At 36.5% G+C, this 16083-nt stretch overlaps 1 protein-coding gene across 1 annotated transcript in view; it reads right to left on the reverse strand.

The window, feature by feature from the left end:
* The window catches only part of myo7aa (myosin VIIAa), a 57804-nt gene that overhangs the window by 37491 nt on the left and 4230 nt on the right, over nucleotides 1-16083 (reverse strand). Inside the window, exons 2-6 of the mRNA XM_053500460.1 lie at nucleotides 14369-14438; nucleotides 4462-4575; nucleotides 3783-3935; nucleotides 742-926; nucleotides 57-178 (exon numbers count right to left, since the gene is read on the reverse strand). Coding sequence (XP_053356435.1) covers nucleotides 57-178; nucleotides 742-926; nucleotides 3783-3935; nucleotides 4462-4575; nucleotides 14369-14386 — 592 coding nt within the window. The 5' untranslated portion in view covers nucleotides 14387-14438. The remainder of the gene's footprint in view (nucleotides 1-56; nucleotides 179-741; nucleotides 927-3782; nucleotides 3936-4461; nucleotides 4576-14368; nucleotides 14439-16083) is intronic.

The following is a 16083-nucleotide window of genomic DNA, read 5'->3' on the forward strand; positions in this document are numbered from 1 at the left end:
TCACCAGTAAAATTAAAAATGCACTAAACTTAGACTTCAGCACTGGTTTTCCTCACCCTCCAGGATGGGGTTGGCTTCCAACACCTGCTGTTCGATCCAGGAGTGCTGCCCACTAATGGCAGCCAGAAACTGCAGGATCAACTTGGTGCTCTCTGTCTTCCCTGCCCCAGACTCGCCACTGTAAAATTAAACAGGTCAGTTTCATTAAAAGGCTGCTTCAGGGAAAATATTCAATTTACACGACCCCAAATGTACTTAATGAGTTGAGAAGTTTGTCTTGTGTCCAAAGTTTGCATATTTAGTTCGGCAATAGAGCCAAGAGGGCTAATATAGTAAATAATTAAAGTCTCTCAGTCAGTGTATTACTTTATATAACATACAAATCTTATCTATACTATCTTTAGTTAACATTGTTAAGATAATCTCACTTTTGACACATTTTAGTTTAAAGGATCATCGTCTTAAAAGTCTAGAAGTTGATAGAAACGTATAGAAAGGCAGTGCTATGCTAAACTGGACCTTTATTTCTAACTGCGGTGGTATTATCTGAAACTCCAAAGCAAACATTAATCTCCATAAAATCTTTTACCCCGACTCCAATTTATAAATTCTGTTAAATTATAAATGACCTCGTTTGATATTATAAAATTATATTAGTTTAAATAAATGTTGATGTTCGCCAAATACTGAAAAGTTTAATGAATTGTATGCCAAATTTACCACTTTTGCAACTTATCTGACCTGATGATGCAACACTGGTCCTTGTTATTCCGCTGCATGTTAAAGTAACAGTTGTCAGCAATGGCAAAGATGTGAGGAGGCATCTCTCCGATCTTCTTGTTGGTGTAGAGGCGAATCTGGTCAGCAGTGTAGATAGGCAGGAGCTGGTATGGGTTCACTGCCACCAGTATTGACCCAGTGTAGGTCTAAACAAAGTAGAAGTAGAAGGATTAAGACAAATACTCAATGGAAGATAGTTTAGAGTGTAAGTTCATACACTGTTAAATCCGTTATGATATTAAAGGTGTTTCGATTTTATTTCTACAAGTACTGATGGCAACTTGTGGTAAGGCAGTGAGCTGGAGTGCTTGGCTTTCCCACAGGCACTACATCACTTTCTTCTCTCTAATTTAAACTTTCCTATGCTAAATACGCACTTTTGTGTTGTGTTGTAAGCAATCAGATGTAAGAGCTGACATGAATTGGTTCGAACATGCTGCACATGCAATGTTGCCCTCTTCCACTCTCTTGTCCTGGATCAAGCATTTACAGTACATGGTCAATATTCAATAGATTGTCAAAATTGTACACCACCCCTCTAGTTCTGATTGAAAATTCATTTAGATCAGACAGGATTGACTCTCATAAAATGTAAGCATGACTGAGGTTAACAAACCTGCATCTGAACAAACCATAAGACCTTTGGAAAAACGTCCTATGGACAAATGAGACCAAAGTGGAGTTAATGGTGCTGTAGATGGTAAAATTGACATTAATGCCCAACAGCATTTTATTTGAAACATCTCATACACACTGTCAAGCCCGGTGGTGGAGGGGTGATGATTTGATCTTGTTTTGCAGCCACAGGAACTGGGCACCTGTATACCAAAGTATTCTAGAGGCAAATGTGATGCCATCTGTCCGACAGCTATAGCTTGGTTGAAATTGGGTCATGCAACAGAACGATGATCTGTTGCATGATCATTCTGATATCTGCAACCTTACACGAGATGTTTCATCTATGCAATAATTTTGAGAATAAGTTTGCTTTTTCTATTATATGTGTCATAAAAATGAAGCGTGCATACATCTACAGTATGTTAATGATTACACATGAATATGAGTAACAGCAGCTAACAGGAGTGAGCTGTAGAAGGAGCGTGGATGGCTGTCGCTGTCTCGGTTTTCAGATATTGGTGTGATAGCATATGGGTGTCCTGTTACAGCGGGACGGCCAAGCCGTGTTGAAATGGAGCAGTGTAATGCAAACACACAAACGGAGGGCAGCCATGCATGAAGCCGACACTATACTTACCCTTCCTCCACAGTTAGTCTGCACAGGGAGAGAGGACAAGGAGAGGAAAACATAGCCAGGAAAGTTAAGATTAAGGCAGAGACACAAAGAACCAGTGATTCAGAGGGAGATTAAGAAATAAGAATTAAGGAGAATAAGAGGGCAGTTTCGTATTTCTACTGTTACTGCCAAAATGTGCATGGATACCCCAATACTAGAGATATAAGGATCACGTAGTTAATAGACTGAAGTGGCAAAAATTTTTAATTATTATTATAATTATTAAATATTTTGAATTATAATTAGGCAGAAATATACCTCTGTATATTACTGTATAATCTCTTTTATACATTTTTGGCTGTACCACTTACCTTAACGGGGGCTACAATGAGGAAAAAATTACAACTACCTTATTATCTTATTTGCTTCTAATCTTACACCACATATCCAAGTCTGATGTTTCACACAAATAAGCAGATTGCTGAAAAACTGTATGTGGCTAAAAGATCACTGCTATTGTTTTAATCTCTGTATTGTTCTTTACTTAATTTTTATACGTAGAAACGTTACAGTATCCCAACCATTGTTACCCTTAAACCACTGCCTGAGGTACTAAAGATTTCTATTTGATTTGAGGCAAGTACATGATGGTTTGGAAAGTTTCAAGGATTATTTGGCAATGCACAATGGCAACACTTAATATATTATTTCATTTTTAATTTAACCTAATACAGTATATAAGGTTCCCTTAAAGCAGAGGTGCCAAAATTCTTTCCTATAAAGGGCCAAAGATTCATATGATTATAGGGCAATGGACTAAAAACAAATGTTTATGCTGTGTGAAATTACATTATGTATAAAGTAAAAAAAAAAACTAAAAAAAACTATAAGAAGTTTATTGGAATTACAAGGTTCTATCTGACTTCTTTTGTCAAAATGTAAAATATCACATTTTCTTATTCTGTAACACCATAATAACATTCCCTAATGTGTTATTTGAAGTGATGTGCCTTTTCTGACAGTTTTGAATTTGAATTACAAAACTGAAGCTCAATATCTCAAAACTGATCAGATTGCAGACAGAACCTTATAATCCCAAGAGGACGATTTTATCAGTTAAGTGTGTAGTTGTTACTCAGTCATCGTCTATACCACCTTATCCTTTATACAGGGTCGTGGGGGTCCAGGCAACAGCATTAACCACTAAGCCAACATGCTGCCTGTAGACAGTTCCGGCCTTAATACACTATAGGTAGCTTCAACAAAGTAAATAGAATTTTTATCATTTTTATTGGATAAAGTGTCAAAAATAGTTTTAAAAACTTGTGAATGAATATGTTTGAGGGTAGAAAATATGATGGAGAGTAAAAAGTAAAAAATTGAGGCTAAATAAAGTTTACACATGAAGAGTAGAAATCAGTAAATTACCAATGCAAACTAAATTTATTTCAGTTATTCAGTTAAAAAATTTCTTATCTATGCAAACTTAAAATCGAAACTTAAACGATTGAATCACGAACGGTCATGATTGAATAAACATTAGTCAATGCGGGAGTTTTTTGTAACCATTTAAATTAATTTCAGTTAACTTGCTGCGTTACTTTAATGGCTTTATTCATAGTGTATTAAAGTAGAATTTAATATGTGTCATACAGAATCCGGCTTCACATCAGATCAAAAGCATTAAAAGCAACTTTAGCTAAAAACCTAATTGTGTTAAATTAAGTTAATGCGAGTCCTACAGCATGTACAAATAAAATGCACATACATAAATGAGGTGTTCTCGGTAGCGGATAAGCAGGTTGCGGAGAATCCCAGCCTCGTTCAGGTCTCCCAGGCGAATCATGTCCTCCACGCCATGGATAGAGGTAGGGTGCATTGGCTTAATGTTGGTGGCATTTTGGGGGGAGATCCAGTGTTCCTGAAAGAGATTAGATACAGTATAGTGCTGTAACATGGGACACTAGACAGACCAGGACCATTCCAAGGCTTTGAAGTTAATATAAAAATAATATCATATGTAAACAGAAGACAGTATTGTTTTAGCCATAATATGGGAAGATCATACCATATCAAGAAAATATAAGGTGCTAATAAATACTCTTTAAAAAATAACCAGATGCTCATCTCATTCTGAACATCACCACTTTGTGAATGCCAATGTTTAATAAATAATATTTAATTTATAGAACTTGTCACTTTTGCTTTGGGAAAATCTAGTTTGTAGGTGTTCATTTTTTTTTTATAAGGATATCATTATTTAATTTGATTGATTTTTAATAGATCTTCTCCCCAGTTTGGTCTTCTGCCATTTCCCACACTGTAACCTGCATATATATTTAATTGAGGGTCACTGATTTCACCAAAATGTAACAGCAATGTTTCTGAAGGCATGCCCTTTCTCATCGGCACAAAAAAAAAATTCTTTATAATGATCACTAACTCACATTGCCTTCATCATCCAGAACCTGGATTTGCCCCGAGTCACAGAGCTTCACCACCGCACCGATCGGGACCTCAAACTCCCGGCCTGTCTTCAGGTCCAACCAGACATAGTCTCCCTAGAGCAGGAAGGTTATTAAAGATAATTTTTAACAGACAACTTCAGTATGAGAACTCAATGACGTCACTGCACAAAGATGTGCATCCACTTGCAGATGCACAATGGTTTCCTAAAAAAAGCGCTGTACATGGTAAAATTTGAACAAGAGACATTGGACAATATGACATTTTTTTCTTGACTTGACTTGTAAATATCAGATATGCAACTACTATAACCTTACTGTATCTTAATGTAACATCTGAAGATTATGTCAGTAATATATGTGAAATCAAACAAATGCTCTATGCCATGGTGATGTAATACGGCACAACATGAAGCAGAGGATGGCTTACACTTTTGGCAGCCGTTGTGTTCACTGGGACCTGCCTGTTTTATTACATCTGGATTATTGAGAGGTATTTACGTGATGGCACATCAAGCAAAACATCCCTGTCCAGGAGGTTTCCAAATCACACTATAATAAAGTTTAATGCTTTACTGCGAATTTCTGCACATCGATTTTCTTTCAATTGTCTTCGATTGAATGACAAGCTTTTATCCAATAGTGTGTGCTAATCTAAAAAATCCAGAAAACGTTTATACAAGTGTATATAAAACCTACGTGAGAGCTGTTGCCATGTTCTGTTGCCATGAAGTGTGTTAGGATAATAAAGCAACTTTAAATACAGTTTTTGTTTTTTTGAAGCCCCGAGTTGAAGAGCATTAGGGGTCTCCAGTGTAAGCAATAGATGATGTAACTATCCTTCTTGGCCTGGAGTAAGTTGAACCCTGTAATTAAATGTTTTTTCTAATAGTTGCATGTCATTACAGTATGTCAAAATGTGTGTAATAGAGCTTTGGCTTTTGTGTTGTATAAAAAATCCAAATACTATCTATACAAACAATTTTAACTCTCATTCAGGGGTGTGTATGACTATTTTTATTATTTTATATTTAATTAAAACACACTAGCAGTCGTTATTTTAGTTTGTACATGCCAGGTATATATTTTAATGAATTTAGGTGGATTTATTTTCATAAATATACACTACCTAGTAGCCTCAATGAAATCAACATGACCTGATCAGGCAGTTACTAAAAATGAATGAAGGAAGAAATGTGGTCGCACCTACTCCCCTCCACTCTTTTTGCACCGGAGTCCCAGTCCTGATACAAATTTCTAGTCTCTTTCAGATGCTCTATGAACTGATTTAATGATTTTTTTGAATAACGTATTTAAATATCTTATATACAGGCACCTTAAAGACACACATACACACACAAACACAGAGGTCATACCGGGAGCAGAGTGGTCTGTTTGAAGACTGTGTTAACATTCCTCAACAGTACCCACTTTGCCTGGTCCTTTTGGTAGAGCTCAACATAATCCCGTCGCTTGTACATCCTCCTCTGAGCAAACGCTCATCCATACAGGTGGCGAAAATGTCCTGAAGTGTTAAGCCTAATATTGCAAATATGACACGCAGAGAAACACACACTTCCTTAGCAGGTGCGTGCACTGCAGCTGGGTGAAATAAAGACCATTTCGACTCAGCAAGGTGAAACCTGCTCTAAATCCTGACTTCCTCTGGTAGTAAGGTAAAAAACAACAACAAAAAAACAGATCATAGACGAAAGATGCTTCATAGATGAAAGAAGCCCAACTTTCTCTTCAGCTTTTAAGATCATTCAATCCTTTCTTTTTTCCCTAACTATCCTTCCATCATGTAAAAGTGTGTGCACGGGTTAAAGCCTTAGTGCTTCTCCTCTCCTCTCTATCGGGACAAGGTAAGGATGGTGGGTTGGTCATGGAGGTGGATCCCCCGATAATATACAGCTTTCTAATTAACTAAATCCACTCTAGGCAAATCAATACAGGCACGAGGAGAACCCAACACCACGAGGATGCAGCTGTCACGTCCAAGAGGAGTAACGTGGACACAGTCCTAGCAACCAGCTCCTGAATTATTCATCCAGACAACCATTGTGTTAGATCACTCCTTCCTCTTCTCTACAACCTACGTACTGTAATTGCTAAAGAAGCTATTAAAAAAAAAAAAACTTCTAAATTTCAATTTTTTTTATTATTATTATCCTATCTTAAACCCATTGTATGATTTATATTCTGACTGAGAATAGGCCGCATGTGGCTCGAAAGGTTGCGCACAAAATAAAGACCCTTTTAAAATGCAAATGTGTGTTTTATGCCTTTTACTTCTCACTAAATCACTTCTGTATCTAGTCAAGGGTCAGGAACAATGCACGCTGTCACCAAACAGATGAAGCATCAGGCAGAAAACTATAAATCCACCTATTTGGAAGCCCATTGTTTAAGACATTCATCAAACTGATGTAAGACTTGGGAATAAAGACTGAACTTCTGCCTTCAGACCGAAACGTGGAAATGGATCTCGCAAGCTGCTAAGAAAGCCTTTTGGTTTCAGGAACGCACAATTCACGGTAAATTATTCACGTAGTGCTGGGTGATCACTATCACAGACTAAAAGACTTGCATGGTGTGACACCGACACTTACGATACTGCTCAGATGGACTGTCCAGTCTACAAAAAAACAGTTTGTATACAATACAGTGGTGTAAAAAAGTAAATTTTAACATTACACAGGAACAACCAGATTAATGCAGAATACAGTTTTTAAATGGGAAAAAAACTCTCCAAACCTACCTGAGCCTATGTGAAAAAATAATTGCCCTTAAACCTAATAACTAGTTGTGCCGCCCTTAATAACTGCAATCAAGCATTTTTGAGATTTTCACATCGCTGTGAAGGAATTTTAGCCCGCTCTTCTATGCAGAATTATTTCAATTCAGCCACATTGGAGGGTTTTCGAACATAAACAGCCTGTTTAAGCCCTCAATCGGATTTAAGTCCGGACTTTGACTAGGCCACTCCTAAACCTTAATTGTGTATTGTTGAAGACATTCACAGGTGGACGTGCTGGTGTGTTTAGTCAACGTCCTGCAAGTGTGCTTGGGCTTGAGGTCACAAACTGATGGCCGGACATTCTCGTTCAGGATTTTCTGGTAGAGCGCAGAAATTATGGTCCAATTATGGAAAGGCGTCCAGGTCCTGAAGCTAAAGCTTAAGCTGACCCATTACGCTACCACCACCATGTTTAATTGTTGGCATGAGTTTGTTTGTTTTTTTTTTTTTTACGAAATGCTGTGTTAGTTTTACACCAGATGTAACGGAATGTTGTACTGGAACATTAGATGGGGAACAAAATGCATCAGTCTATAGCACATTTGCCCAAAAGTCTTGGGGATAATCAGGTTATTTTTCTTGCAAATGTGAAAATGCTTTTGTGTTCTTTTTAGCTAGCAATGGCTTTTGCCTTGAAACTCTCTTTGGAACTACCATTGGTTACCATTTTTGCTCAGGCCCTTTATTATAGTTAAATCATGAACACTGGCCATAACTGAGGCATGTGAGGCCTGCAGTTCTTTAGATGTACTTATGCACTTATATTTTTATATTTAAAAAATCAGGAAGGGGCAGGTACGTTTTTTAACACACTGTAAATATTTCTTTCAACTTCCTTTAGCTCTATGGTGCACGATGTGGTAATTAATTTATGTGTGAAAATCATTCCTCAGAACCATTCTGTGACAATTTGCACGGATGTGATAACCTGGTCATACAGTCATTCAATTCATATTATTGCCACATAACGTTGCTGAGCCTAGACCGGATCGTAACACTGTCTCCAGAGACTTATACAGTGGCCACATTACTTTACATGATGGGTTTGCTGTGGAATAATCTGGACTCATCAAACTACATGACCTTTTCTATTTTCCAAAGTCCAATCTTTATGCTCCATGGCATATCAAAGCATTTGTTTGGTCTCCCTGACAAGGGCTTATCTTATTCTTACACAGATCCTGTGAGGTCTTGTTGTTGGTCGTGTGCCATTGGACAGTTTGACTGCAAAACAAGATGAATGGCATTTTGGGATTTTACTTATTTTGGCATCTTATTTTCCGCCGGCCAATAAGGTTGTCTTTAACAACAACAAAAAATTACATTGAAAATCTCTCTATATCCTTTTTTTATTATTTTTATTGTTTGGCAAACAACAACATAGAGGGGCAACACGCTGAAAAAGCTAATTGCATCACTTCTTGTGTGATAAGTGGGCAAAACAACAGCTGCTACAGTATGAGTCAACTAAATATGTTCGAGATTTTTTGAAAAAGGTTATATATGTGGTTAAGATTTTAATGTTGTACAAACATCACATTATGTAGTTGAAAACACTATGTGGGATACTGTAGTGCAACATTCTGTTCAACTTATAAATCAATATTTCTATCTTGATCCTGCTGTAATTATCACTAGGTATGATGTGATCTTGTCAAACCATGCATGAAAGGACATTATACCCTGTAAGCCTGTACTATGATAAGTGGTTGTCTTTAACTACTGAAACGTAATGTGGTAGATTAGGAGTATGGCCATGCTGTAAACGGAAGTTTTTGTATTGTTTATATGTTTCTCATCATTTGAAAAAAGGCGTATAATTAAAAAGGTTTTGTATGCAACAAAACACTCAACTTTTTTCCTTGGTCTAATTTGCTGCCAGTAACTCAATACAAAATCACAATAGAAGCATGAGTTTACTATATTACTTTATGTTAAACTTCGATATTGATATGCCCAAAACAATTTTGATGCCAAATTTTGTCATTTGTGATTTTAATACCAAAGAAGTAGTTCCAAAAAATTAAGCTTTTTGCTTGATTAAAAAAGTTTTCTTAAAACTGATAAAAATGGAGATCTTATTTTGCTGTCAAACTGTTTTACTGATTTATATTATTCTTCATTAGTCAAGTTGTTTAGACATACGTACCTGTTTAGACATTAACTTTTTACGTTTTTAACAGTGTTCTCGATGAAGCTTCGCTCTCTATCTTCTCAACTTGACTATTAAAACTACTTTAAAACAGCTTTATCCTTTAAAGAAAAATAGTACTTCGAGAAATACATTTAATTGTATTCAAACATAAATGTAGAGCTTCTTCTACAGTGAGTGTGGACTTTATGTAATACACATGTAGTGGGTACTGTATGCCATAATTTTGCTTATTCACTGTAGAAAAAGCTGCATTTTTATGTATTTTATTTTTGAAAACTTAAGCTGTTCAAATCGATACTTAATTGGTGCAATGAAAAGCTCAGCCTATTTAAGATCCTCCTGGGTCAAGATAGTCAGGTTGAGAAGATGGCTTCAGGTTGTGTAGATGGCTATATTGTAGAAAGCTTCTTTACTGAACAAATCATTATAGCAATTCTTTTGTGATAATATCTATATACTAGGGTTATAAATGGGCAGTTTGCCTGTCATGGTTAAAATAAGGAATTTGTCAAATAATTATAAAACAGCTGGTCTTGCATAAGGAAAATTACAGATATTCTTCTATATGAGATACTTACAGTAAACCTTAAATAAAGCTAGAGGAGGTTAAGGTACTGTAACAGGTTGCCCTCTACTGTTATCTTTGGGTTTACTCTCTTAGTCCTTTTCATTTGTGATGCTCTAACACATTCATTCCAGTCTCAATAAGGGCTTCGAAGATAATAAGCATTTTTCAAAGTTTTCTTCAAATGTGTAAAATATTTAATAGTTATTCATCTAGAAATCCTTATGTTTAAATGTGACAGTACTGTAAGCATCTTTAAATGGCACATAACAATGCTTCGACAATATGTTTTATTTTAAAGTGTTAAATAAGTGTAAATTGCGATTTTAAATGCCATGTAATACTTGAAAAACAATACAAATGCTCTATTTATTTATTTTGAGTTATTTAAAAGAATCAATCTTAGTTTTTAGTTAACCAAGACAACATCTCTAGTATTTTTTTCTTTTTATTGATTTAATGATTGAAGGTTCTCACCTCACACAATTCAAACACATGGTGTGTGAACAGGAATAATTTTATATAAAGAACAGTATATTTTTCATTTATATTACTTGTGTTAAGTAGTGTTTAAGTCTTTAATTGGTTAAATAAAGCTTTTCTTGTCCAGATCCAGGCACTCAAAACCCCAGTAGGTTATTCCTACCTGTACCAGAGCTGGATTTGTGTAGCTCAGTCTGCGCACTCCTCTGTCCCAACCATGCAAAAACATACACTCCGTCATCGTACACTTCGACTCGAATGCCCTAAAAAAACAGTGTTTGGAGCTGGGAGACTTAACATCTCACACCTACTGTAAACACTGTAAATTCTCTTCTGAGAACTTGTAAGGTGGATGAATCAGCTAATAGATGGGAGAGCTCAGGCCTCTTTTTTGTAATTTGGTCCCCCTGTATATCCCCACGTTTGGCTGGGACATCTCAGTGATGAAAAGGAGACATTGTCCGAAGCTATTAGAGCCACAGAAAGGCTGACGAGATTAAGCTCGGCATTCTGTACGGAAACAACCAGCCCCAAATGCTTGGAAAATGTCCTCTACTGTCTGTTTTACCAGAGTGAACCCAAAATCATGATGTTATTGCGCAGTTATGGATCTATGCTTAGAAATAATAGGAATTACATACTGTAGGTACATCATTTTTCAATATCAGCGAATAAAAACAAAGACCTTTCAGGATGCCATACTAATAGCCATTCCCTGCATTTGAACCTTGACCCTTTGGCCTATATCTCATTGGATTTTTCAGTTCAGTGCCCCGAACCAAAACAGGGACATAAATCTCTTTCATTAAAAGGCAATCCATGTATTCAAGGCATATGTATTTAACATTATCACTGCAGTTGCAGTTCACCAGAAAGATATTTATAATTAAGGCTTTTAAAAAACAAACTGCTCCTTGTAAGTTGACAAATTTAGGAAACAATGCACATCCTGAGAGTGGAAAATTGTACAAGCACTACAATAATAATGTAAGGATTTAATTATAAGCACTGCATGGTTTGAATACGCACAATATGATCTTCGATCTCCCCATGCATTATAACCAAAGAGTTTGACTAAACCACAGAAGTCGAGATATGTTTATTCATTCGCTGTTCACAATTCTTTTCCTCGTGTCCAGTCCAATACACATGAACGTCACACACTCACACACACACACAAACACTCACTCACTCACAGGGGAAATTTATTGTAGCCAATCCGGAAAAGGTGTTGGTGTGAGGAAGGAGAACACCAGAGAAAGTTTCAAAGATCTGATCAGCTTAGAGTTAATTAGATTTAAGTGTGTTACTATTCTGAACCGCTATTTCTGGCTCATGCTGTGTGTTGTCTTTGCTTGTCAGCTCCGTTTTGATACCTAGGAACGAACAGGTTGAATAGTTCCGAAACATTCACATACTGTATACTCTGTATTTTGGAAATGATCATTATTAGTGATTTACTCTGTCACACAATCTCTATTATCTCTTCAAGTGGTTCATGAATACTTTATTAACACCCTACACACAGAATAGGTAATAATATGCTATTATCGGTGGGTTTTTTTCTGGTTGACAACTCTACCCACAGAGACTACTGATCTGCAAGCACACTGATCGCCATGCCTTGTTGTCACAATTTATTAATAATAATTAAATATTCGAACATTTTCCGGGTGTGCAAATATATCTAGTTACCCATGGTGTCTCATGTTTGCTTTTTTAGTCATTTAAATTACTGTAGTTGCATCAGTTTTTATCAATGTTACAGAGCTATCCAAGTCGCTTTACAGTTGCTTAGCATGGTGATTATAAAAATGTAATAAGTGGCACATGCGATACACACACTAGTAAATGGATACCTGCATTAGCAATAAACAGTTGCAGTCAGAAGTTTAACATAGACTCATTATGAACATGATCGTCATGGCAACACTGGATTATTTTTGGAACTATTTTTTTTTCTGGGCAAAATAATTGTTTAATATGCATGTTTAATAGAAAGAAGACCAAAAAATGTAAAGCAACTTGTTTTATTATTTATTTTGGATATACAGTGTATTGCCAAAAGTATTCGTTCGCCTGCCTTCACATGCATACTGTATGAACTTGAGTAATATTCAATTCTTAATCCATAGGGTTTAATATGATGTTGCCCCACCTTTTGCAGCTACAACAGCCTCAACTTTTCTGTGAAGGATTTTCACAAGGTTTAGGAGTGTGTTTACGAGAATTTTTGACCAATCTTTGAGAAGAGCATTTGTAAAATCAGTCACTGGTGTTGGATGAGATGAGTCTGGCTCTCAGTATCCACTCTAATTCATCCCAAGGGTGTTCTATCTGGTTACGGTCAGGTTTCGAGTTCTTCCACACTAAACCCGCTCATCCATATACTGAGGCATTAAGAGTTCCGTTTACTGGAAGTAAGGTGCCGAACTCAACTCCTGAAAAACAACCCCACACCAGTTCCAACATGACTGCATAAAATTCTCATTAACACTCCCAACACTTGTGGAAAGCCTTCCCGGGAAGAGGTGAAGCTGCAATAGGGTTTAATATGATTCCAACATCATATTAAACCCTATGGATTGAGAATAAGATGTTATTTCACGTTCATATGCATGTGATGGCAGGCGAGGAATACTTTTGGCAATATACGTAGAGTGCGCTGAATGAGTGTGTGCCTTTTTGGGAAGCCCAATGCCTACAGCGGGTGGTTTTTCCATGTAAAAAGAGTTTTTCTGAAAGCACAAATTGGATGAACCAACACAGTAGAATAATACAAAGTTTAAGGAGCTTCGTGCAGATCTGAAAAAGAAGGTGGTAGATGTACCTGAGACAGAAATGTCTCTTGGAGTCATATTTGACCAACTGCAGGTTCTAAGATCAGTTTAAACAATTGTATGTAAGTACAAGTTATTAGGAAGTGGAGCCACTTGGACAGGTCTAGGAGAAGGCCCAAATTGTCACTATTAGCTCAGAGGACAAAAGATCAGGAAGAACTCAGAAAGGTACAAAAAGATTCCAAGCTTCTGAAACACTAGTTACTATCTACAGTCAAACCAGCTTCATATGGCCATGGACTGAAAGGCTGTTCCAAAATCAACATCTTCAAGCAAACATCAAAGCATTCTGGAGAAAGGCTTTGACCGAAGGTATGTTCGAGACACCATACCAACTGTTTAGCGTGATGTACAGTAGGTGGTGACATCCAGTTTTGCACCATTGCATGGAATGGATGGAATAATGAAGAAGGAATACTATTTTTAGATTTCTTTAGCATAACCTCAAATCATCAGCTAGAAAATTGGTAGTTCAGTAACTATATAGTACTTCATAGTACAATGACCCCAATCACACATCAATGGAAGCTGTAGAACGGATAAAACAGGCAAATTTTAAGCTTTTTGGAGCTTTAACCTTAATGAAAATTCATGAAACATGCATCAAATTTGGATTTGTGCCATGAAAGCAATAAATTTAATTGAACATGAACTGTTCTGCCAAGAAGAGAGATGAAACGTCTAACCAGAATTTTGCTTTAAGCATACAGATGGCTACAAAAAGCATCAGCTGAAGGTGAAACCTGACAATAGACATTAAACCAAATGTATATATACTGTATCTATAGCAAATGTATAACTATGTATATTACATATATGTATGTATGAATGTATGAATTACGTAAAATATTAGCTCCAGATTTTTGGGGATTAAAGGTCATTTTATTTTACCCAAAAAAGCTAAATTTTACCTTTATGTTTATGATAGACTTCTGAGTGTGACTGTAGCTCCAGTGCAACATTCAAATGTAGAAATCTTTTTCCTGGTGAGTACATTTTGGGTAATGTATGTGAATGTTGTGCATGGTGTTAAGTATTTCTCTTACCTGCTGCAGAATGACCATGACTGTAGCCTGTGTGTTTATTCCTGGACATCAGAGGCTACCATGTGACACCCTGAAAAAGAAAATTGTATAAGGCATGCTTTTCTACATTATTTTACACCAATTATGTCTATAGTTACTCTTAAATTGGCCGAACACATGTGCACACGGACACGTGCACTCAGTAAGGGGCATCACAGCGCTATTGTTGTGTACCGGTTGTTTGTCATTCGAGCCGAAAGAATCAGACATCGCCTCCCATCAGCTTCGTCTGGCTCATTTCCTCTGTGGCCGTTCATAAGGTCTAAGTTGTGGCTATCCATCTGGAAAAATCATTCAGACTCTCATGCTTCCTCTACACGATTACTCCATCTATACGCATTACCACATCTACTGTATATAGACACCAGCATTTACGTTCTCTACACCGTTAAACTAATTTAGATTGGACCTGATGCTTTCCTTGTAAAACATCAGAGCTAGCTTTAGGAAAGATAGGGCACAAACACAATTATAGTACACACTACAGGCAATTACACGCCTTCACACACCACAGGCATTTTAGGAACACCAATTAGCCTAATGTGCATGTCTCTGGACTATGGGAGGAAATCCACCAAGCACAGGGAGAACATGCAAACCAAACTCCATGCACAATGACCAGAGGAGGGAATTGAACCTGGAACCTGCTAACTGTGCCAGTGCCAGAGCTTTTCTGACATTGTGGTTTCTTAGGGGCAGGAGAAGCTCAGGAGTTAATGTGCTGGATCTACTAATCAGAAGGTCCCAGGTTCAAACCCCAACACCACCAAGCTGTCACTGTTGGGCCCTTGGGCAAGGCCCTCACCTGCTCAGATCAATGATGACCTTAAGATGTAAGTTGCTTTGGATAAAGCCATTTGCCAAAATATCCATTCTTATTAATAAAAAGCATAGGCTGCCCTATTCCTGTATGTTTATGTTTTCATATTCCAATTTAATATCAATAGTTAGAAATTTTATTTGATTTGAATAATTTATTTCGAACATGAATCAATAAAACAAACAAAATAAATAAATTAAATAATATAAAATAAACAAGCAAAATCTATGTTCAAAAAGAAGTAGGTAAAAGTATAAACTTATTTAATTTTTGACTAGTTAAAATTTATCATACCAAACATTATATACACAGATATACACATATGGACTGTACATATATGCACTCATGCATACATATATACACATACACACACTTATTAATATATATACATACTGTATACATACACACATACATACACACACACACACACACACACACATACATACATACATACATACATACACACTGTACATACATACATACATATACATATACATAAATCATGGGATGGCAAGCATTTCATGCATAATACATTCAATTTATAAGGCAATATTGCTTCACAAACCTGAATTAATAGTGATAAGACCGTGCTGCTGAAAAGATTAAGCCAGAGCCACTAACTGTTATTTGCTTACAAACATCTTATCTATTAGTTCTCATTAGTAGTGAAGATTCTAATGATGGAGTGATAATCGGTCATTTATATAACAGTTTTGTGGCTAAAGGAAATGCTCCACATTGACACTCTGGAACTCACTAATTGGTCTTCTGTCTCAATTTAACAGTAATAAATTCAACTTTCAACATCTCTCATTGTAAAAAAATTGATCCATCCATCTTAAAACAGCTGCACTGA

Source organism: Clarias gariepinus, chromosome 7 (assembly GCF_024256425.1).
Source record: "Clarias gariepinus isolate MV-2021 ecotype Netherlands chromosome 7, CGAR_prim_01v2, whole genome shotgun sequence".
NCBI classification, from domain to species: domain Eukaryota; kingdom Metazoa; phylum Chordata; class Actinopteri; order Siluriformes; family Clariidae; genus Clarias; species Clarias gariepinus.